The following is a 25,708-nucleotide window of genomic DNA, read 5'->3' on the forward strand; positions in this document are numbered from 1 at the left end:
TTGTGGTTTGAGTGGCGAGTGTATTTACCTTGATTTTCTATCTTGATGAATGGTACTACTAAAAGTTTCATTCAAGGAGGCCGAGAGTTGAGACAAGGGGATTCTTTGTCCCATTATTTGTTCATTATTTTGCAGGAAATTTTATCACGACTTATAAAGCAAAGTGCGGAGGAGAAGAGATTTGACCAGTTCTCACAAGCCCGAGGTACCTGTTTGATCTCTCATCTAATGTTTGGGCCCGAATGGCTTCGGCTCAGCTGATGCTTGTTAAGGAGAAGATTCAAGAGCATGCACGTGCTGCACCAGTAGAGGACAAGGCCAACGACTCTGCCATAGCTGCACCACTCTACCATAGCCACACCAAATCATCCTCCTGTAAACAGCATACTCTAGAATAAAGTAGAATCATATTAGTAGAATATTTTGTACAGCTGTCATCTGATGTATGGAAGAGTTTGTTATTATACTTGTCTGTAAAAGGCTGTAAGCAGTGCATGAAGGGAGACTTGATCAAGAAAATGAAAAGGAGGTCTTTCAGAACTTTTCTCAAGCATCTTTTATGCACTCTGTTTTTGCTTGTTTAAACAATGCGGAAGCAAGAGCATTTGGAAGCTGGAAAGCGATGGGTACGTTTTCTGTGTTTTTTTTTTCTTTAGGTTTTTCTTTTATTTTTCGAATGAGTGGTATACATTTCCTAATGGAATTGTATTTCTTGTTCTTTAAATATCATCAATGTTTCTATTGCCTATATGCATGCATGCGTTAGCTGGTGATGCTGTGTACATTTATGTACCATTCACTAATTTAGTCTGTAACAGATCAGTCTATTCTTCCACACTCACAAGAAAGTTATGGTCTGGACAGTATAGTGGGTAAATCTAATCTTTATGGGACAGATAAAACCCAATCAAGAAAAAGTGGCAGTTCTTTGATGCAATCTAGTGCAAGAGTTTCACCTCTGGAAGCTGGTGGTACTCTACCTCAAGCTTACTCCAGCAATGCTAGCATGCTGATCAGTGCTCATACATCCTCCTCGTTTTATGATGGTAATTTGCACATTTGAATTCTTTTACTAGTGTTTTCGTCTATTAGGACATGCTTGAACCATTTATAGTATGTATGCATATATAGTTTTTTGGGGGAAGGAACTTACCTGTTTTGGGTTTTATGGTAGACTCTATTCAACCTACTACTAATGTAAGAGGGCAATACATGAATGGTGTTGCACACATGAGTGATTCTATGATTTCCAACTTTGGGAGAGAAAATTAGTGGCTCTGCCAGTAGTTTGCTTGGTGCCTACAATGCAGCTCCGCAAGCATTTGAAACCACTAGTTTTAGTTCGGATGTCAGAAGTTCTTCCAATCATGTACCACTATTTTTAGTTACAACTGAAACGAATCCTAGGAGACGCCCATCTTTCCTTGATTCTTTGAATGTGCCTAGAGCCTCTTTAGAGCACTGGCATTGGATTCATCAAATTCATCTTTAAAATTTGATGAAAAGTACATGTTTTCCATATATCTAAAACCTCCTTATCTATAACTCCACATTGGATTAGCTATTGGATTCATCAAAATAATAATATAATATTATTTTCTTAATAATATTATTTTTTATTTTTTATAATATATTTTACAATTACACTAATATATATTAATTAATAATTTAATTTGATACTTAAATTATTATTTTTGAATTAATTTTTTTTCTCAACCTAATTATCCAACAAACACATTTTGACAACCATTCTTCTACCCAACAATTATATATAGAATTTATCAACACATTTACAATTTTTTCATCCAACAAACATATTACCAATATTTCTTCTACCCAATTGTCATATCTAAAATTCTTGAAATCAACAAACACTTCCACAAACCCTTCTTCTCTATCTCACATCTACAATTCTAAAAACTAACAAACACATTCATTCCACCATGCACAATATCAAGCAATCATATCTATAATTCTTGAAACCAACAAGTAGATGGTGCCAACCATTCTTCTTTTACCAAGTTTTTTAGTTACAACTAATAGTCTCGGATTAAGCCCTATAAATAGATCCATCCTCTCATTACTTCCCACTCATCAAAAACCAATCTTTCTTCTTTCATTCCATCAAATTTTGTTCTCCCAATTCCCTATGGATCCCTTTGAGAGTATTGATCATATGGAAGATGAAGATTATTTTGATCACGAGGAGTATATGATACAAGCAATGGCCCTACATAGACGACAACATGCAGCCGAGGGAGCATCTGCTTCACGTCGTCGTAATTCTCAACCTCGCACGTTCATCTGACGTAATCCATTGAAAGGTCATGAGCACCTTTGGAATGATTACTTTGCTGAGCCGTCAATATATTCGCCAAACGTTTTTAGGAGGAGGTTTCGAATGCATCGTAATCTTTTTTTATGCATACATTCTACAGTTGAAGCTCACGATGATTATTTTGTCCAAAAAAGATATGCCAGTGGGAGACTTGGATTGTCCTCCCTTCAAAAGATAACTACAGCAATTAGGATGCTTGCATATGGGGTTACGGCAGATCTTATGGACGAGTATGTAAGAATTGGAGAAAGCACCGCACGGTTGAGTATGAAGAAATTTGTAAAGGCGATCGTGTCAATTTTTGGGGGTGAGTACTAGAGGTCTCCAACCAACAGTGATATAGCGAGGTTACTAGAAGTCGGACAAAACCGTGGGTTTCCAGGAATGTTGGGTAGCATTGATTGCATGCACTGAAAATGGAAGAACTGTCCTAGTGTTTGGAATGGTATGTACTCTAGTCACGTAAATGAACCAACTATTATTTTGGAGGTTGTTGCATCTTATGATCTTTGGATATGGCATGCTTTTTTTGGTTTGCCTGGGTCTCATAATGACATCAATGTACTCGATCAATCTTCTGTTTTTGCTACGTTGGCCGAAGGTCATACTCCTCCGTGCAACTACACAATCAATGGTCAAGAATACACAATGAGATATTATCTTGCTGATGGTATATATCCTTCATGGGCAACATTAGTGAAGACAATTTCTGCTCCACATGGAAAAAAGAAAAAATATTCTGCTGCTTGTCAGGAGTCTGCAAGGAAAGATGTGGAGCGAGCCTTCGGAGTACTCCAAGCTACATTTGCAATTGTGCGTGGACCTGCTAGGTATTTTCAGCCCCAAGTTCTAAAAGACATTATGTACACATACATTATCTTGCACAATATGATCGTTGAAGATGAGCGTCATCAATATCTCGGGGCTGACCAGTTTATTTACGAATCCAATGATGATACTCCACATGAGCCAATTTCACGCGATAATATACCTGAATTCATGGAGTTCATTGTGCAACATCATTGAATTAGAGATAGAGGCACTCATTCTCAACTCCAAGCTGACCTTATCGAGCATTTATGGAATTTGCATGGCCGCTCATAATTTACGTGTTATGAAGTTTATTGCCGTTGTTTATTGTCGAGTATTTGTGGAATATGCATGGAGTTCATTGTTGTTATTTATGACTATTAAATAAGTTTATTAGTTATGATATATCGTTGTTTATTGTTTTAAAGCATTTTATTGGAATATTGTTTTAAAGCTTTTTAAAAACAATATGAATGTCATCTGGAGTATTGATGTTTTTGGAATATGAATGTCATTTGGAATATTGCAAATTCATATTCATGCTTTAAAAAAATATATAAAAGACAATGCACATTCTGTGGTTGCATTGTTTATTTTTAATTTTATCATTGCTGCATTGTTTATTTTATCATTTTAAGAAAATATATAAAAGACAATACACATTCCTTCGGCTAATATGCCAAAGTATGATACAAGTGGGGGAATAAAGAAAAGGCCATCATTATTTTATCCTATCCTGTTTTGTCCTATATACTTTTATCATGGAATAGTCAAAAGGTGACAAAATGTACCAGGTTTCTAACTACAAGACAAGCAATAAACTAAGGGAAGAAGAGAACGAAATAAGACATACATGTTATAGCTATTTTCAAACCAAACAAGTTACTAGGCAGATTACATTACTGGCTGTCCAGCCTCAACAAAATAAAATGACTATTCCACAACAACATCAACTAACATTCACATTACAAGTGGTTGTCCAGTCTCAACAAAATAAAATGACTATTCTACAATAACATCAACTAACATTCAAGAGACTGCTGGCTGTCCAGCCTCAACAAAATAAAGTCTCTAAAATCCACAACAACATCAACTAACATTCACATTACAAGTGGCTATCCAGCCTCAACAAAATAAAGTCTCTAATCCACAACAACATCAACTAACATTCACATTACAAGTGGCTGTCTAGCCTCAACAAAATAAAGTCTCTAATCCACAACAACATCAACTAACATTCACATTACATGTGGCTTTCAAGTCCTCAACAAAATAAAGTCACTATTCCACAAAAACATCAACTAACTGCCCAGTTATCTATTTAAAACAAAACGAATTCAGTAGTACTAGTGGCTGCCCAGCCACATGTTTTGGATATACATGTGGCTGCCCAGCCACTAAATACTAGAATTTTGGGTTGTAAATGAACCAACAGTTACACACCTCCATGAGGTATGGATGGAGATGTGTCGAATGTACCTTCGGAATTATTCAAAGAGTCCTCATAAATTTTCTTCTGAATATTCAGGAAATAGGCTTGTTGCATGACGGTCATATTAGAAAGATCCTTACTCATGATCTCCGCCTCGAACTTCCTCTTATCAAGTTCTAATTGTGCACCTCTCACTTCATTAGCCTTCGTCACCCATGCTCTCCTCTCTCCCATGAATAGTCGCCTATCAGCGGTCATTTTTTCTAACGCACCGTTGAAGTCAGCATCACATGATTCCTGGGCCTTCCACTTCCTCAAGTTATCTTTCTCAAGTTTTTTGCTTAGAGGCCTCTCAACATTCTCCTCCACAACGTCATCGAGAACTTCAAGAGACTGCTCATTGGCTGGACGTTTATCGGGTGGTTTTCTCCCTGTATTCAGATTGTTCATGTGTTGCTGCCATCTGGGTTGGTGTCTCAATTGACACCAACAATGCTCCACTGTGAAATTCCCCTTCTCTATCTCTTTGTACATTATTTTAGATTTTTCAATCTGAAAAATTGAAGGAATATTGTCAAAAAAAATAAATAATAGATAAAAAATACATTATTTAAAGGAAAATGGTGCATACCTTGTCTTGCTCGGTTGCACCACTTGGGTGCAATGATTCTACTTGCGCTAGAAATGCACAAAACTTGTTTGTACATTTATGGATCATGGACCAACGATTGATCAATGACCCTATCGAATGATTTGCAGTATTTGGTGACTGCCCAGCCATTAAATACAACTCAAATACACAACAACAAGTTCGGATATCATAATGGCTGCCCAGCCACTAAATACAACTCAAATATATAACAGCAAGTTCAGATATCATAGTGCCTGCCCAGCCACTAAATACAACTCAAATACACAACAGCAAGTTCAGATATCATAGTGGAAATTTTTTGTTTGACTGCCAACAGTTACACATCTCCATGAGTATAGGCACACGGACCTCACATTACAAGATGCACTTTATTTGTATGAAATGATTTATTGGTTTGTTACAATGGTACCCCTAACCATAGGAAATTGACAGGTACCATTCCTTCATAAAAAGTGGTTTCAATTATACAACTCTACCAAACCAACCAAAAAAAAAAAATCTCATAAAAGGCACAACCCAATGGAATCACCTATATAGAATACTCTAGTTCATAACATCAACTTATTATGGGTATGATCTTCCACCTTCCATTGCCAAAATACAATATGTATAAAACAATCCCTACAGCTGTCACAATTTAGAAAGGACTAGTCATATCTACACTATACTTCAAAAGTTCTAGTCATATCTAGATTCATACAAAATTTCTACAATTCAGCCCCACCCAATATAAGGACTTAACACAACACCTTCACAATCCAGGGCATCACAAACTCCTAGTACCTTAATGTCACATGACAGTACTAAAATTCTTGTTCATATTTACATTTTATCCAACACAATCAGCCAAAGTTACAGCCCCGAGTTACTTTAAATCGCTTATAAAGAATGAATCAGTCTAGGCTTCATAGAATGAATCAAAACTTCATGTAATTTGATTTCCTAAAGACTAATAAAACTTGAGGTTTATCCAAAAAATCATTAAAGTTGCTTTCAAATTTGTTCATAACCTTCGGCCAATTTCTTCCTCTTGATCCCCCATCTCTCTCTCCCTTCCTTCATCCGCTGTGTATATTTCCTAAAACTATCATCAGCAGTACTAGTACCAAAAGGTAAAATACAGAGAGCTCTATATCCAGCATATATCTTGAATACTTAGGCATGGACAGCAGGTTCATCACCAGCCCTTTTATCAGTAGTTCTGGGCAAGAAGAGAACATTGACAGCCCCCCAGAAATGGGGCCGAATTCCCTCCTCCACCATCTTTGACGACATGAAGATCATATAAAATCATACAAAATCAATTCGTCCCCAAGAAAAAGGTCATATAAAATCATATAAATGATCATGCAAAATTTTTCATACATGCATATATGATTTATATATATATATATATATGAGAGAGTGAACTCACGGAGATGGAGAACGTTCGGAGCAAAGGGAGAAAGGATCGGCGACGGTGTGCTAATGGAGGTGATGGAGGTCCTGTTTCACCTGAAACACCTCGTACGAACTTCAACATCTGCTTCACGAAGATGAACGGGTCACTTTCTCGGCAAAGTTTATGATACAAGCTTTGGGAAAAACAGGAGGAAACGGAGGGAAGAAACGGAGCGGAAGAAAGAAAGGGAGAGGAAGAATCGAAACGGGAAGTCGGGATTTGGGGGTTTCGGGGTGGAGAAGAAAACAGAGAAGAGAGGGAAGACCGAATGGTTTGCCAGATTCAGGAAGAAAGAAAGGGAGAGGGGAGGAAGAAAGAAAGGGAGAGGAAGAATCGAAAATGGATTTCAGGATTTCAGGATTCCGGGGTAGAGGAAGAAGGAAGAGAAGAGAGGGAAGAAAGAACTGGAGATGTGTCGATTCGGGAAGAAAGAAAAGGAGATGAGAGGAAGAAAGAAAGGAGGGGAATCGAAAGGGATTGGGGATTTAGGGATTTCGGGGTAGAGGAAGAAAGCAGAATAGAGAGGGAAGAGAGAGCGGCTTTGCATGCGAAATAATTTTTTAGTAATAAAATAACCGGATAGATGTTGAATAGTAGGTCGCCAAGTTTGGCGATAAAGGAGAATTCACTGTAGCTGAAAGCTTGAGATTTAAGGAAAAGGTGAATCCAATGCCAAGTATTTCGAGTGAAATTCTTCAAATTATGGACATTGGACTCATTTGATGAGTCCAATGCAGTGCTCTTAGGGACTCTGTTTCAACATATTGAACCTGAGGAGTCATTTATGTCCAACAGTTCAAATACAAACAGCATGGATGTTTTAGGATCATATCTTTTTCAGAAGCCATCAGTGGAGAGTGGAAGTATGGAGACTTCTCTAAATCTGAAAAACTCCTAATGGTCCTAGTTCAATCAATCAATCCGTGAATTCTTCCATTAATTCCAGCAATGGGGGATTTTTTAGACCAATTATTAGTGAGAATAGCATGGATATGAAAGAAGATTTTTATTCAGCTAAACACAATAAAGATTTTGCTGCTTTGGAACAGGTACCGAATTTTATGTTGCTGCATTTTGATAACCTTGGGCTCTTGTCAGTGTCGTCAGCTGATTCAGCCATTGGAAATTCAAGTATTTTAATTTCTGAAGTTAATTAGGTTACTTGGCCCAAAGCATGGTCGTGGCCCGTGGGGTCCGGGCTGCAAGAGACCCACAACAATGGTCATGGGGATGTGGGTCCCTTAACCTCAACCTTGAGAGACCTATCTAGAAAGAAAGAAGAAGAGAAGATCGTAATATACGGATCTATTATTATTATTTTAACAATAGAGATGTTTTGGGATCATGGGTTTTTTTTTTTTTTATTTGGTGATTAAGAAAAGATTTTTTATTGATATTGTGAATTTTTTTAAAAAAATATTTATAATAATTAAAAAAATATATGAAAATAATAATAATAATAATAGAAAAACTACTTCAACCTTTTCGGTGGATTCTCAGACTACTTCAACCTTAGACGCAGCAGTACTCTTTTAACTACTCGACTGTCGGTTTAACTATCCTACCCACACACTTAACAGTGTACAACCCGGTTTAATCCAAGTCATGGTTTTTTGCTCACGGTTCAACGTCTTCAGTCTTCTGTCCCGTTTCATCACTGTTTCCTCCCCTCAGAACAGAAATCGTTATGGCTTAGGGGGCTCTTCATCGACATCTTCCTTCGCGAGTTCAACTAATTCAAATTTCTGAAACTTCAAATTTCTGTGTGTGCCCATCAACTGTTTTTTGTTCCATATGGTTCATTTAACAGGAAGAAGAACCAGATCGGGAAGAAGAACCACGGTAGCAGTCGATGGAGGAGGATACCCACACCGACATCGAGTGGTTGGATCCAGAGATGGAGCTTCTTCTCTCGAAGAGCCAGACTGGGAACGAGTGGGAGCTTTTCAAGGAGAACGTGAGGCCCTTGAAGAGAGGCAGTAAAGTTGGCATCCTAAATGACGCCCTCAAATCCCCACAACGACAATCATCTCAAGAAATCTCTTCTTGAAAACCGAAGGTTCATTTTTCTTTCTTTGGTGAAGTTATTTTATCAATCAATGCTGACAATTAAGTTTTGGGTTAATTTCTTTATCCTGGGTTTAGGAGGTTGATCCAGGATGAGTATAATGGAGATGACCCACTTCAGCCATGGCTCGAGTGAGCGCTCTCAACTTTGGTTTGACTGGATTTTGTTATTTCATTTCTAGAGAAATTATTCTTATATTCAGATCTTTATTTCGTTGTTTGGATAGACGGAAATTCCAGCTGCTTAACTTTGTGGAATTGGATAGCAGTAGATGTTAGACTTAAATAAAATTTTCTAATGCGGAATAACACTTTAGAAATGAGAATTAAAGGGTTTAACGCCAAGAAATCTTACCTCCAGCCATTGATGCAATTCACTGTAAAAGTTTCGGTTCTCACTGTGTTTGGCTCTTCCAAACTCTTCTCTACTCTATTTAGATGGTGTATTACCGAATGGAATTGAGTCAGTGAGTTTGGGGACCAAACACATGTATTTATAGCCGAAATTTCCATCAAATTTCGGTGTTTACGTGTCCCACGTCATCCTATTTTCATGTGATCAATTTAAATTGATAGAGGAGTGTTGGACCACTTAAAGGACTCTTAAGATGATAGACTCTCACTCACGAACGTCTTCATGAGCAAGAATCGGTCAACATTCTCTCACTTGGTCCATACTCCTAGTTTAAGATTTCATCTTAAACCCATCAATAATCTTCATTTAAGTAATAAATACATGAATCATGGCGATAGGTCCTCTAATGGCGAGTATTACCTTCCATGTATTACTATGTATTCATTCTTTACAATTTATGTGGAAACAATTTCTTAATAAATAAACCCTATGTTTATTCTTGGTCCAATACAGATGAATTTTCTCAAAAATAAATTAAGGTGCGCATTAATATGATAAAAGAACATCAAAATGATTAAGAATTTCATTAAAAAATAACATTGTTCATACAATGAAAAACTACATAATGGAACCAAGTCCCATATTCACTATATGATCCTTGAATTTCAACGGTGGCATGCCCTTAGTCAAAGGATCAGCGATCATTAGTTCAGTGCTTACGTGCTCAATGACCACTTTATTTTCTTTAACACGTTCCCTTATGGCTAAATATTTAATGTCGATGTGTTTACTCCGACTCCCACTTTTATTGTTCTTAGCCATAAAAACAGCAGCTGAATTGTCGCAATACATTCTCAATGACCTAGAGATTGAATCCATAATTCTAAGCCCAGAAATGAAACTCTTAAGCCATACACCATGTGAAGTAGTCTCAAAACAAGAGACGAACTCGGCTTCCATAGTAGAAGTGGCAGTCAAAGTCTGCTTGGCACTCCTCCATGATATAGCTCCACCGGCCATCAAAAATATGTATCCTGATGTTGATTTGCGTGAATCAACACAGCCAGCAAAGTCAGAATCTGAGTAGCCAATTACTTCCAGATTGTCCATTCGTCTATACATAAGCATGTATTCTTTGGTCCCTTGAAGGTACCTCATTACTTTCTTTGCAGCTCTCCAGTGGTCTAAACCTGGATTACTCTGATATCGTCCCAACATTCCCACAGCAAATGCAATGTCAGGTCTTGTACAGACCTGAGCATACATTAGGCTTCCGACAGCAGAAGCATATGGAATGTTCTTCATTTGTTCTCTTTCAAGGTCGTTCTTTGGGCATTGATTCAAATTGAACCTATCACCCTTCACAATGGGAGTTACACTTGGTGAACAATCCTTCATCCGATATCTCTCCAAAAATTTATTAATATAGGTTTCCTGAAACAGACCCAAGATGCCTCGAAATCTGTCTCTATGGATCTTAATGCCAATGACATAAGATGACTCACCCATATCCTTCATATCAAAATTTTTAGAGAGGAATTGTTTCACTTCATGCAACAAACCCTTATCATTGATTGCTAGCAAAATGTCATCCACATATAAAACAAGAAAACATATTTTACTCCCACTGACCTTCTGGTATATACATTGATCCATAACGTTTTTTACAAAACCGAATGAAGAAATTACATTATGGAATTTCAAATACCATTGGCGAGATGCTTGTTTTAAACCGTATATGGATTTCTTGAGCTTGCAAACCAATTGCTCACCATCACTAGAGGGGAATCCTTCAGGCTGTTTCATGTAAACCTCATCCTCTAGATCTCCATTGAGAAATGCTGTTTTCACATCCATTTGTTGCAATTCTAAGTCAAAATGGGCTACTAATGCCAAAATAACACGCAAGAAATCTTTATTAGATACGGGAGAGAAAGTCTCCGTGTAATCGATTCCTTCTTTCTGAGTGAATCCCTTAGTAACGAGTCTTGCCTTGTATCTCTCAATGTTGCCTAATGAGTCTCTTTTGGTTTTAAAGACCCATTTACATCTAATGACTTTTACACCATTAGACAACTCAACAAGATCCCAGACTTCGTTACTCTTCATGGAATTCAACTCTTCCTTCATGGCATTGTACCATAATTCTGATTCTTTGCAACTCATGGCTTGTGAAAATAACTCGGGATCATTTTCGGCTCCAATGTTATAGTCAGATTCTTGCAGATATACAACATAGTCACTAGGAATTGCTGATCTTCTTGCTCTAACAGATCTTCTTAATGTTGCACCATCATCTTCCTGAGAAGTAGTATGTGGTTCAACTTGTTGTTCAAAAGTTGTTGGCAACTCTTGAACTACTTGATCTACTAGAGTGTCGTCAGCAACTTGTGGAACATCAATGATTAGTAGTTCAACACTAGTTGGTACTTGAGGGGTGTTGTAAACAATAACCAATCTATCACTTGAAGTGGAAGGTTGAGATTCTGAATGATCATTCTCAGAAACTATGTTCCTGGTTTGATCGCTCCCACTGATCAAGTCATTCTCAAGAAACTTTGCATTTCTTGATTCCACAATCCTAGTACTGTGAGATGGACAATAAAATCTATAACCTTTAGACCTTTCAGCATATCCAATGAAATACCCACTAATGGTCCTTGGGTCTAGTTTCTTCTCTTGTGGATTATAAATTCTCACCTCAGACGGGCATCCCCAAACGCGCATATGTCGCAAACTCGGTTTCCAACCTTTCCATAATTCAAATGGCGTTTTAGAAACAGCCTTGGTTGGAACTCGGTTTAATATATACACTGCCGTCTTAAGTGTTTCAGCCCACAATGATTTAGGAAGATTGGAGCTGCTAAGCATACTCCGCACCATGTCCAATAATGTTCGGTTTCTTCTTTCTGCTACACCATTCTGGTCCGGTGAACCAGGCATGGTGTATTGGGCAACAATCCATGCTCTTGAAGAAACTTTGCAAATGGCCCAGGTGCTTGTCCATTCTCAATGTATCTACCATAATATTCTCCACCTCTATCTGATCTCACGATCTTAATTTGTTTACCGCATTATTTCTCTACTTCAGCCTTAAAGATTTTAAAAGCATCTAATGCTTCGTTCTTGTTATGAAGCATGTAGAGATACATATATCGTGAGTAATCATCTATAAAAGAGATGAAGTATTTCTGACCATATGAGTCCATGTCTGGACTACATATATCAGTATGTATGATCTCCAATATGTATGAACTCCTATTGGCACCTTTATTTGACTTGTTGGTCTGCTTTCCTTTTATGCAGTCCACACAAGTCTCAAAATCAGTAAAATCCAGAGTATTAAGAACCCCTTCATTTACTAATCTTTTAATCCTATCTATGGAGATATGGCCTAATCTCCGGTGCCATAATTTAAAGGAATCCTCATTAATAACACATCTTTTAGTGTCAGTGTGAACATGCATTGAATTATAAATGGTATTGTTTTGTAAATTAATGCAGTAAAGACCATCAGACAAAGTACCATTCCCAACACAATCAGATTTATAAAATAAACTGAATGATGAATTTGAAAAATTAAAGGAATATTCAAAATGTACTAGTCTTGAAACTGAAATCAAGTTTCTAGAAAAACTTGGAACATAAAAGGTCTTCTCCAACTTTAAAACAAAACCACTAGATAAAATTAAATAGCAAGTTCCAACAGCTTCCACATGCGAGCCCATCTTATTTCCTGATAAGATGCTTCGCTCACTTCCCACTGGCTTCCTTAGGTTTTGCAAACCCTGCAAGGAATTCGAAATGTGGATTGTTGATCCAAAATCAATCAACCATGTGTTAATATTGACATTAACCATATTAGATTCATAACAAACAAGTGAGGTCGAATTACCTTTGTCTGCAAGCCATTTTTGGAATTTGGCGCATTCCTTCTTCATGTGTCCCTTCTTTTTACAGAAGAAACACTTGGAATCTTTCTTAATACCACCTTGGGGAGGTATTTTACCTTTTCCCTTCAGTTTGGCTTGATATTTGCCATTTCCATGCGTTGCCAGCATTGCACTTTCACCCTGTTCCATCATCAGTCTTCCTTCCTCTTGAACACACATGGTCATGAGTTCATTAATTGACAATTTATCCTTATGTGTGTTGTAAGAGATTTTGAATGGTCCATATTGATGCGGGAGTGTGTTCAAGATGTAGTGCACTAGGAAGGACTCCGACATTTCAACCTCGAGTTTCTTCAATTGAGCCACATTGTCCCTCATTTGCATGATGTGTTCACGCACACCTTTCACACTGGTGAGTCTTAGGGATGAGAACTTCATAATTAGGGTGCTTGCTAATGCCTTGTCTGAAGTGACAAATTGTTCATCAATGACTTTTAGCAAGTCTCGAACCTTTTCATGCTGATCGACAGAACCACGAATACCAGCTGATATTCTAGTTTTAATGAACATCATGCTTAGGCGATTAGATCGCTCCCATCGCTCATAAAGTGCGATGTCTGCTGCATTACTGGTATCAGTTACAGCTAGTGGTTCGTCTTTCCTAATAGCATAATCTATGTCCATCCACCCTAAATGAAGAAGAATTCTCTCCTTCCAGACCTTATAGTTATCTCCCTTAAGTTCAGGGATATCATAACGAATATCAGAAAAATTTGTAGGTTGTGAAACTGCATATAGATTACATGTTTATGTTAAAATTGAGGCCTAAATAAATATTCATGTTTTACCAATGTAAATCATGCCTAAAAATTGAATCTAATGACATAAAATTGCCTGTGGGCTAAATTTTTAATATCAGTAGATCCAATTAATCTATATGATAGAATTTTGTCAATATAATTACTTAATTCATAATTCTAAAGGGTATATTATGAATTTGATGTGTATTCTATCTTAGACTTTTATGATAAAACTATCAAATTATTTACTTCATTCATAATTCATGTGGGTAATTTATGAATAACTTGAAATTTTATCCTAATTAATAATATAAATATAATAAAAATTTCTGTGGAATAAAATTTATTATATTTATGAATAATTAATTACAATTAATGTCTAATATTCCTTATATGATCCTAATCAATCATTATAATTTTACTTAATTAAAGATGCTGTGGCTATTCTCTAATTAACATAAAACTATATGGATCACTAGACATTTAAATTGCATAAGACTAGCTTAATATTATGAATTACATAATTTTAACTAATACTCACATGTTATAACTATGCACAAAAGATTCATAATATAAGCATAAATATTGCACAATCTAGATTATAATATTATGCATAACATTTAATCTCATGCTCTAAACTATATACTCATCAAAAATTGCATGTAAACAGCAAAAAATTAATCAATTCATGCAAACTAAATATGAGCATAATAAACAAATATCCTCATTGCATATAATTAAAAATAAAAAATAAAAAATTATAAGCACAAAGGGCATAGACCCAAAAACCCACTATTCAAGCCATTGAAAATGGGAAATTTTTTTTTTTTTTACACTGCACCAAGAAAACGACATGTCGTTTTTCTAGAAGGAAAAAACGACGTGTCGTTTTGCCCATTTCTTAAAACAGAGACAGCTTCTAAACGACATGTCGTTTTACTGAAACTCAAAACGACATGTCGTTTATCGTCAGGCTTGATAAACGACTACCGAATAAAACGACATGTCGTTTTCATCAATTGAAAAACGACGTGTCGTTTTTGTCATTACACACTGAACGGGCTCCGAAACAAAACGACAATTGAAAACGACGTGTCGTTTAGTAGTATACGGGAATAGAAACCTTATGCTAAACGACATGTCGTTTTCATCAAAGTTGAAAACGACCTGTCGTTTAGCAGAACTGAATGGAACAAAAAACTGCTGAAAACGACATGTCGTTTTCAACAAGCCTGAAAACGACATGTCGTTCGCGTCGTCTCCTACCTCCAGACACAGCGCGATTTTCGCATTTCATAGTATTTTTCACGTCAAAAAACATGTTTTTAATCACAGAAAGCTTAGAAAAAATATTTCTTTATGATTTCTAAACTTTTTTCAAATAAAAAACGTCCAAAAATCACAATCCAAAAAATTTTTTCAAGTCACAGCCAAAAACAGAGGAACTCGGGTTTTTGAATTTAAACATCAAGACAGAGGATTTTAATGCTCTGATACCAACTGTTAGACTTAAATAAAATTCTCTAATGGGGAATAACACTTTAGAAATGAGAATTAAAGGGTTTAACGCCAAGAAATCTTACCTCCAGCCATTGATGCAATTCACTGTAAAAGTATCGGTTCTCACTGTGTTTGGCTCTTCCAAACTCTTCTCTACTCTATTTAGATGGTGTATTACCGAAGAGAATTGAGTCAGTGAGTTTGGGGACCAAACACATATATTTATAGTCGAAATTCTCATCAAATTTCGGTGTTTACGTGTCCCACATGATTATATTTTCATGTGATCAATTTAAATTGATAGGGGAGTGTTGGACCACTTAAAAGACTCTTAAGATGATAGACTCTCACTCACAAGCGTCTTCATGAGCAAGAATCGGTCAATTTATTCACTTGCACGAGAATCGGTCAATAGTAGAACCACTTGGTTCTTTATTTTGAATGGCGGGGGATGCAGAATCTTTCGAATGGAGGGGGTGCTGGAGAGCCTTTTGACAATCTCATCAAAACGCACGTTTTAGTAGTTAGGAAAAAAAAAAAAAAAAATCGAAGTGTAGGCAGACATATAGAAGTACTCGGAGACCAACTCCCACGTCAAAAACCCAACCATAAATCCTCTATTGTTTCGCACAATATTCCCTTCAGCAATCCCAAGTACCCCTTACGGCCAGAAACCTTCCACCCACGTGAAACCAAAATTCTTCTTCTACCTAGCGGAACTACTCCCTCACAGACCACCGTAGCTTTCCTCTCGATCAGCAAGCCCCACGTTGAAAACAGAAAACCCATAGCAGTTTCTCCCCATACCGGGCCACCACCTCGCCGGAAACCACCACAGAAGACGCCGCCCGTAAGTCTTCCCTCCACCCACGCGTGCGTCGACCCATCTCTCCCTGTCTTTTCTCTCTCCACTGCTAATAAACAACCCGTGTGTTTTGCCCAGCCACTGTCAACCTCAGAGGACGTCGGAGCACCACCCACACCGCCAGAAACCGCCGGCCAGTCACTTCCCGTCGAACCCACAACTTCCTGGTAAGCCCACTACCGTCCGCCACCCTCCTCTCCCTCTATTGCTTCGGTTGACAGTTTCTCTCTCTCTCTCTCTTTCTCTCTCTCTCTCCCCAGCTTGTGCAGCCGCTCACTCTCTGTCAATCTGATCCACCGCCGTCGCACCCAGCCTCCTCTCTCGGTGAGTTCCCAACTATCTTGCATCGCACGACTGTTTTCCCTTCAATACTCTCGGACCCGTGTATTCTCCAGAAGGGTAGCCACCCTTTAATTCGTAATGGTATTTCAAAAAAAAAAAAATCGTAATGGGCCCTTGGGCCTTAAGCCCATTCGGCCTAGAGCATTTGTTTACTAAGTGGGCTGACTTCTCACATGGGCTTTGGGCCTTCCTATCTTTCTAAAGGGGCTGATTTTATAAAATAGTATATTGTTTTAAATTGGGCTGGTTGTGTTTAGTTTTAGTAACTTTAAATGGGTTGTTTCTGTAATTGGGCTGGGCTGAAAGTTAAGTTGGACAAAGTTTTACAACTAATTTTAAAGTTAAATACTTATGGGATTTAAAGTATATTTATTGTATACTATTAAGCCTATTATTTTAGCTATTTCTATTTTCTAATTAATTGGATTTTAATAAATTTATTAGGTTATCTCTATAGTATGATTTTAAGTAATTGGCATGTTACGACATGTTTTTCTAGAAACGTTAGTGACAATTAGTGCCTCGTATAGGTGACGAGTTACGGCGTGAGATTATGGAAGTAGCGCTAAGAAGTAAGTAGTATGACCATACCTTTATGTGTGCTGTAAATATTCAATTTTTGCATGAAAAATGTGATGTTTACCTACGCTATGCTACGAGCCAATTCAAGGTTAGCCTATTTTCACAAACCTCTATGAATTATGATGATATGCTTGTAAATGATGTATGCTATGATGATATGGATTGTTGTTATATGGATGAGATGTTATGAAAATCACATGTATGCGATGTAATGTTTAGAACCTATAAAAAAAAAATGTTCATGTAATGTTTAGATCATATTATGCCATGCCTATGTTATGTTATGTTGTGTAAGACTCATGTTGATATGCCATGTTCAATGTTATGTCAAGCACAAGAGTATGTTCACATGCATTATGAAAGTTGATAAGAAAACACATGAATGACAAGTAAGCTTTAAGATTGGCCTTAAGTTATGGGTGGATGTGCAAGCCACGGACTCAAGCGTGGTCCACCACATGAAATATAAGATGTTACGAGGTGACACGAACCTATGATTTGTCATTTTTGTCATTCTATTTAAACACACGGTAGTATCATCTAAATGTGCAAATGTCGTGCATTTTTTGATTTATTTCATCTAGTTCGTGACAGGAAAAGGGGGGATACACGTTACACCACGATTTTGAATCAAAAGAGAGACTTCAAGAAATGGCGGATATATTCACTCTATCAATAATCGAGCCGGATTTGGCTTATCATAAGGGATTAACCCTTTCTATTGATTATTGACAGTACTCTAGATTGGAGAATTGCAGCTTTAGTTATTTGGTTGAGTTATAACCAATTTATGTTACAAGACTCGAGTAGAAGGTAATCTTATCCCCAGTGATTAACCTAAAATTAATACAAGATCCAACAACACATATATATATATATATATATATTATCTTCTATATATAAAAGCCTCAATCAGAAAAGTAATAGTGTTTTTTGTTCTAACATTTTGCTTTCCAATTTTGTCCTTTTATATTTCTCATTTTAAGGTCCCTCGGTGCAGCATTCTTTCACCACCATAAAGTTTTCTCGCTACCCTCGATCCCAATTCCCTCACACTGCTCATCTTCAACAAATAACATAATAACATACGGGTCCACACTCCGCCTCCCTTCCTCTCCACTATCCCCCCATTGCATATTTCTTGAATCTGAGGCTCCGAAAGAAAAGTGTGTTGCAGTGTCTATTGCAGTATATCAATCCTATTCTCAAGAATTCACAGCACCACTTGAAAGGGAACCTTTTATATCCGTTTCACAAACCCAATACTACAATAATGTCGCTTGGTAAGGATGTGTCGAACTCAGAGGGCTTGAGCCTCTCGCCGATGCTAGTAAGGATGTGTCGAAGCTCCGAGACAGAGACGTAACCAGTGGAGTGCTGGTCAAGGACCTTGTAGGCATCGTGGAGCTAACCTTCGAGGAACAGAGAAATCCTGGTCTTTGAGCTTTTGCCGCTGTTTCTCTCTCACTGTCGGCCTTTTGGTAAGTGTCTCTCTACAGTTTGGATGTTTGAAATGAGGCCAAGTTTAGTATTTTTTTGGAATTTTTTTGGTTCGCATGGAAGGTTGGAGGTGTTGGGACAACTAAAGCTCGAGTTTAACCCATTTTGCATTGTTAAGATTTTCGTTGCTTTTCAATCCCAGCTTGGTTTATTGAGCTCATCTTGTATGTAGTTATTTTGGGTTCATATCTTGTAGTAGTTTACATTGTAGATCTATCCCCTGATTCAGTAGTACAGGGGATATAAAGAAATTAAAACCGATTTCTATAAAGTATTTCATGCTTAAAATCTATTTGTTAAAACCATTGATTCATGCTTAAAACCCATTTGTTATTTTGATATGGTTTAAAATGGCTTTGGCACCAAACTAAGCATTGAATCAAATCTACTAATGGGTTTTAAGCATGAATTAAAACCCAAACTAAGCATCAAAATAAATAAACAAATATGGATGCTTGATTTGTTAAAACCAATGGGTTTTAATTTATTCTTATTTGTTAATTCATGCCCATTGAAATGCTTATTTGTTAATTGATGCCTAACAAATAAGGAAATCAACCCATTGTTTGATGCTTGATTCATCTTAACAAATGGGTCTTAATTTATGCTTAATTTGGGTTTTGATTCATGTTTTAAGTATGTAGAAATGGGTTTTAATTCTTAAAACCCATCCTGATTCATGCTTAAAACTCATTTCTGTTAAAAAATTAAAACATGTTTCTATTTACACAAGAAGCCTATTTAATGTACACCTATGCTCGCATTATAACATGAACCACATATCTTGTTGCCTGCCCATCCACTAGTAATATCCATAAGCATTGGAGGTGTTGCTTCTCTGCCTCTTCTTATCCTTCAAAGAACTTATTCTCTGCTGTTCTGCTTCATTTGGTGCTAAGACATAAGCTTCTACTACAAGAAAATTGATACGAGTTTTCATTTTCATTTGGCAGATATATATATATGGGGGATAAAACTAAAGATTTTGTGCTCTGCCTCTCATCTGTCCCCTTTTCTTCCAATAATTTTTAGCAGATGTGTTGTTTCCAAGGAATATTCTTTGTTCTTGAAACGGCTTCTTTGTTGTTCCACATCTTCTATATTTATCATATCAATCCTCCCAAACATGAGGTGTGATAATGGTTGACTTGTCTTCTTATTTGGCTATTATTTTATCTGAAAAAAATTATTGTATTCAATTGCAACTGAATGTTATTTTTTTACATTATTCTTCTGGGCCTTAAATAAGAGTTCTTGCAGTTAGGAGCTGCTGCAATTTGTCCAGAAGATTCTATGCCTTCTGTGGTTGATTTTGCAGATCACATCATTGAAGTTCTCAACCATTTTAGGTAATAATTATGTGATTTAAGTAGCATACTTACGAGCATGTTTTATGTACAAGGTTGTATTGGCATGTTTCTATTGAAAAGAATTAGTGCAACTGATGTTAGATTCATAGTGTCAATTTGTTTGGAAGCTTGCTTGTATTTAATAACTGTCCACATCACTTTCAATAATCCTTCTTAATCATTCCAAAATGAGTTCCTTTAATTTATTATATTTTTTTATATTGTTTTTCTTGAATTTTGCATGTGGGATGCATATGAATTGTTATTTCTTCCCTTTAGCATATTGAATATGATGATGCTGAGGTGTTTTTTCTTTTTCCTTTTTTGTGATTATAAACACAATGGCAAGCACAAATGGAGCAATTGAAATTTGGATGAAGAGTTTTGCTACACAACCTCCACCACACTCCACACTCCACATCTTTTTAAATTTTTAAATTTTTTAATATTTTTTTTAAAAATTTTTTTGAGTTTATTCTTTTTAAATTATTTTAAATTTTCTATTCATTATTCATATAATAAATATTTGATAAAAGAAAAAAATAATTAAAATTAAAAAAAATGTGGAGTGTGGAGTGTTAGGAGGTTGGGAAGATTTATTGTTGGAAGAATGACCATGTTCGAAGAGCTTGGGCAAATAGCTGTGCTGATTTTGAATACGGCTTTCTTAAGGAGTTGTTCTATTATGACTACTACTACCACCATATGAATTAAGGGTATCATTATCTTTAGAAAAGAAAAGATTGCTTTCAAACCTCAATACTACAGAAGTTGTTTTTGTTTAATCTTGTTATTACTGTTGTCATGAAATTCTTCTAGACTTCTTCAAAGAAATGTGATGGCCCGAGTGGTGTGTTAGTTTGTGCTGAAACTTTTGTGATATATAAGAATCAGGGACAAGTACTTTCACTAGTGTAGAACGGTTTTGGCAATTATAATAACTCTTAACCCTCGAAAAAAATTTGGATTCGTGCAATTTGCATTTGAGAGCTTAAATGGTTACATGAGGCTGGAAGAACTTTTGCATATAAACGTAATATGCTTAATAATGCTTTTAATGACTATATAAAGAAACTTAGCATACCGGCATTATCATCTTCTTCTGTCAACAATCATAATAGTAATAGCTTCTTGTCACATTTTTATCATGATAATTGCGATATGTTGGGTATGTGGTACGAGTCTAAATATCGTAACTATTTTGCCCGTCAAATAGCGGAACTCGATCGATATTTAGGAGAGAAGATCATTGGTAATGTAGATAGGCATTTTGACATATTGGGTTGGTGGCGTGCCAATAGTTCAGATTTTCCAACTGTTGGGAATATGACTTTTGGCATTTTGGAAATTTCAATATCAACTTGTTCAATTTCAGATTCTGGTTTCAATATTAAAGTTATGACACTGATCAATCCAGTTTTTGATGGCCTTGATCATGAGATCATAGAGACTTTGGTATATGTAGAGTACTTGTTAGTCAGACCTACAAAAAAGTCATGTAATGTTAATTAATTCTTCTAGAATTTTAATAAGATCCTCTTAAACCCTCCCTTCCCCAACGGGTACTACATCTGCATGTCATTTATTCTATAAATTTTCAAGGCACCTAACAAGGAAAACGAACACTCTTCTAATTGCTCTCTCAATGGAGGACTTACTGATCATGATCATACTTCAATGGCTTTGGTTGCGCCTTCTTTAGATTTTGATCAAGAGGTATATCATCATGTTCTTAATTAATTTGCTTTAAATATAAATTTATTAATTTATTTAATTATGAAAACAGGATGTGTCGTCGACAATATTAATGGAGCATTAGTACTTTAGAAACAATAATATGAGTCTACCCTAGAGCAATACAATTTACAAGACAGGTATAGTACAATATGTGAAGATATTTCTATACGGTGAGATTATGGTTTCCTCATGCTTAAAAGTGCATTGGAGTTGAGGAAAGTGTTTTCTCTCTTGGAAGTTTATGATCGTGACTTGGTGGCCGTGAATCAATCTGTGGAAGAATGGGATAAGGCAATCGTCGTATACAAATGTTTGAAAGTTCTATATGATGTTATTTGCAGTTTTTCAAGAAGCAAATGTCTTACTGAAAATGTGTACTTCCTAGAGTTTTGTAACATTCACCTTATACTGCTTGAATTGTAAAAAAGTGAACACACATATATTTGCTTGATGGCAGTTCAAATGAAAGAGAAATTTGCCAAGTGTTTTGGTGAGTGTAGAACTGTTTTGGCAATTACAGTAATTCTTGACCATCGAAAAAAATTTGAGTTTGTACAATTTAAATTCGAGTGCTTAAATGGTTGCGATGAGGGTGGGAGAATTTCGACATATATTTGTAATATGCTTAATGCTATTTTTGACAACTATGCAAAGGAACTTAGCATGTCGGCATTATTCTCTTTTTCTGTCAACAATCATAATAGTAATAACTTATCATCACATTTTTATCATAATAATTGCGATATGTTGGGTATGTGGTATGAATCTAAATATCGTAACTTTTTTACTTGCTAAAGGGCGGAACTCGATCGATATTTAGGAGAGATCATTGGTAATGCATATAGAAATTTTGACATATTGGGTTTGTAGTGTGCCAATAGTTTAAATTTTTCAACAGTTGGGAAGATGATTTTTGACCATTTGGGAATTTTAATATCAACTTGTGCAATTTCATATTTTGGTTTTAATACTAAAGTTATACGCTGATCAATCCAGTTTTTGATGGCCTCGATCCTGAGATCATAGAGGCTTTGATATGTGAAGAGTTCTGATTAGGCAAACCTACAAAGAAATCATATAATTTTAATAAGATCCTCTTAACACCCCCCAGGTACTGCATCTGCATGGTATTTATTCTATCAATTTTGAGGGCACCTAAAAAGAAAGATGAACACTCTTCTAATTACTCTCTCAATGGAAGACCTACTGATCATGATCATATTTCAGGGAATTCGGTTGCGCCATCTTTAAAATTTGATCAAGAGTTATATCATTATGTCCTTAATTAATTTGTTTTATTATATATCTTTATTAATTTATTTAATAATGAAAGCAGGATGTGTCATTGACAATATTAATGGAGTATCGGTACTTTGTAAATAGTATTATCAGTTTACCCTGGAGCAATACAATTTAGAAGACAAGTATAATACAATATGTGAAGATGTTTCTACACGATGACATTTCGATTTCCTCATACTTGAGAGTACATTGGAGTTGAAAAATGTGTTTTCTATCCAGCAAGTTTATGATCGTGACTTCGTGGCCGTGAATTGATCTGTGAAGGAATGAGATAAGGCGATCGTCGTATACAAATGTCTTATTGCACGTGTGTACTTCCCTGAGATTTATAACATTCACTTTAGACTGCTTGAATTGCAAAAAAGTGAACAAATATATATTTGCTTAAAGGCAGTTTGAATGAAAGACAAATTTGACAAGTATTTCCGTGAGTGTAGAACGATTTTGGCAATTGCAGTAACTCTTGACCCTCGAAAAAAATTTGAATTTATACAATTTGCATTCGAACTCTTAAATGGTTGCGATGAGGCTGAGAGAATTTTATGCATATAATAGTATTATGCTTAATGATGTTTTTGATGACTATGCAAAGGAACTTAGCATGCCGGTATTATCCTCTTTTTCTGCCAATAATCATAATAGTAATAGCTTCCCATCATATTTTAATCATGATAATTGCGATATGATGGGTATGTAGTATGAGTCTAAATATGTATGGGAGAGAAACTATGTGTTTCTTCCTATATCAGAAAGCATTGGGTAAATCAGAACAAACATCTGTTACCAGACGTTTGTTAAAATCATCAATTTTTTAAATCAATAGAGAAGAGGATAATTGTTCAGAAATCTTTTTGTATTTAATTTCCTGTTGGAGGAAATTCAAATGTTTTTCTTTTGCTAAAAGTAAAGATTTCTTACTCTTATCCGAATCAATTTCAAAACGAGAAGTAAAGTGAAATTTTACCTTTTGACCGAAAGGGTCGGTGGTGATACCGTCTTTTTCAGTCATGAAAGGATATAAAGAATAGATAAAAGGGATTCCCAAAATCACTTTATCAGACATATTTTTGACTAAAACAGAAGGAATTCGAAAACAAACATTATCCTGACAAACATGAGCATTATTGATGGTCATCTTTGATCCATTTGTCGAGAATAATCTTTCTGTGGATTTTTCAAAATATTTGCTAGGAATGAGTCCTTCCTGAATACAATTCAGGTCTGATCCGGAATCAATCATAGCAACAACAGAAAATTGAAAATAATGGAAAATAACAATAGTAACACGTGAAAACCATTTTGGAGGAATAGTGTGTCTAATCAAACAAATTTGGTTGTTCTCGTGCTGACTGGAACTAGCCTCATCTGTTTGCTCATTATCCGAAGGGATGTCTTGATCAAGTTGTTTATCAATTTTGAATAATAAAAATTCTTGTTTTAAAACTTCATTCTCAGATTTGAGGTTGTTGATTTCAGATCTGAGTTCAACAAGTTCTTTTTTAACAGAATTTATTTCATGTTGTAAATCAGAAGTAGAAATGTCCTTGGGTTTTTTCTTTTGGAATCTCTCCAAGGTTTCTTGAAAATTAATCCTTTATTTAGAAGTTTCTGATTCTTGGCGAACCATTGTCTTCTTTAACTTGAGAAGATATTCTTCTTTAAGCTCAGGATTTGTAATTTGTGAAATCAGAGTTAACAAAAGATTCTCTTGTTCTTCAGCCTTAGTCAAGACATTAATTGTCTTGCCAGAAGGCTTACCACAACAAGAAGAATTACAGTTGCAACCCAGCTTTGGATCAGAAGGGCCAGGAGTCTCAGTTTCAGAGTGATATTCTGAATCACTAGAACTGAGCTCGAGGGTATCCGATGATGAAGACGAGGCTATTTTTAGGAGTCGAAATAGTTCTTCTTTATCATGGTTACCAATGTCTAACTGACTAAACTTCTTTTTTAATTTTTTGGCTTTCTTGGGACATTTATCTGCAAAATGTCCAGTCTTGCCACAATTAAAACATTTTTCTTGTGTAGATGCTTTTGAATCCTTTTTCTTGGTGGTTTAGAAAAATGTTTTTTATAAGTTTTCTTAAGAAATTCATCACGGGGTTTTCTCCTAAAACCATCATGAGGTTTAGAAATTTTATACTTTCTTTTAGATGGAGCAATACTAGGAAGGCCAAATTGTTCACAAAAAGTTCCCATTTCATATTTGGCTTTCTTACTATTTCTCATCTGTTCACGAAGCATTCTTTGATCATTACACATATTAATACCAAGTTTCTTAATTACACTGAAAATATCACCATAGGTGTAATTTTCGTAATTGAGGAACCCAGAGGTATCAGTAAGTTCTTCCTTAACTTTGTAAGCAAACAATCGAGGTAAACCATCAATAAATTTTTCTTTCCAGTAAGGCATTTGACTGTCGTCTCGAAGCATCACTCGGGAAATAAAAACATCTTGGTACCATCTATAATCTGACATTTGGTGACATCGAAGATTATTTAACTGGTCGCTAACACGACTAGTTATGTTGGATGGTGTTCCAATAAAGTGTTTTAAAATAGTATAAATCAAGGTATTAACACCATCAGGATGTGTCATCCCAATAGTTTCCTCAAAAATTGGTAACCCTTATTCATTAAGCCTGACTGCATTCTGAATGGTTTCCTTGGTTTCATTGGTTAGATGTTTATCCCACCAATGTTTTAAAACACCAGAAAATCCTTGAGTTAAAATTATTACA

General features: G+C 35.9%; 1 protein-coding gene and 2 long non-coding RNA genes across 4 annotated transcripts; all 3 read left to right on the forward strand.

Annotated features, from left to right (window-relative positions):
* Positions 1–2,149: 2,149 nt before the first annotated feature.
* LOC108980206 lies at positions 2,150–3,364 on the forward strand. The gene is made up of 3 exons (XM_035691531.1): positions 2,150–2,279; positions 2,439–2,645; positions 2,940–3,364. Exons 1-3 carry the CDS (start codon positions 2,150–2,152, stop codon positions 3,362–3,364), a joined length of 762 nt encoding a protein of 253 aa, XP_035547424.1.
* A 12,544-nt stretch (positions 3,365–15,908) lies between these two features.
* On the forward strand, positions 15,909–17,174 carry LOC108980260. 2 transcript variants are annotated; one of them, XR_001994357.2, is made up of 4 exons: positions 15,909–16,138; positions 16,232–16,320; positions 16,414–16,477; positions 17,026–17,174. It is a non-coding gene; the product is annotated as an uncharacterized LOC108980260 (long non-coding RNA). The 2 variants fall into 2 exon arrangements; XR_001994356.2 differs by having other exon boundaries at positions 15,909–16,320.
* Positions 17,175–18,050: 876 nt separating this feature from the next.
* Positions 18,051–22,137, forward strand: LOC118348986. Its single transcript, XR_004801905.1, has 3 exons — positions 18,051–18,558; positions 19,838–19,926; positions 21,713–22,137. It is a non-coding gene; the product is annotated as an uncharacterized LOC118348986 (long non-coding RNA).
* Positions 22,138–25,708: the final 3,571 nt, after the last annotated feature.

This window comes from Juglans regia, chromosome 7, assembly GCF_001411555.2.
Source record: "Juglans regia cultivar Chandler chromosome 7, Walnut 2.0, whole genome shotgun sequence".
NCBI lineage: Eukaryota > Viridiplantae > Streptophyta > Magnoliopsida > Fagales > Juglandaceae > Juglans > Juglans regia.

Bases quoted from the DNA above. Each gene is read 5' to 3' on its own strand.
- LOC108980206 (XM_035691531.1), top strand. From the start codon at position 2,150: ATGGATCCCTTTGAGAGTATTGATCATATGGAAGATGAAGATTATTTT. The intron at 2,280-2,438 runs GTAATTCTCAAC...TACATTCTACAG, and splicing joins AGCATCTGCTTCACGTCGTC to TTGAAGCTCACGATGATTAT. The intron at 2,646-2,939 runs GTGAGTACTAGA...CGTTGGCCGAAG, and splicing joins GATCGTGTCAATTTTTGGGG to GTCATACTCCTCCGTGCAAC.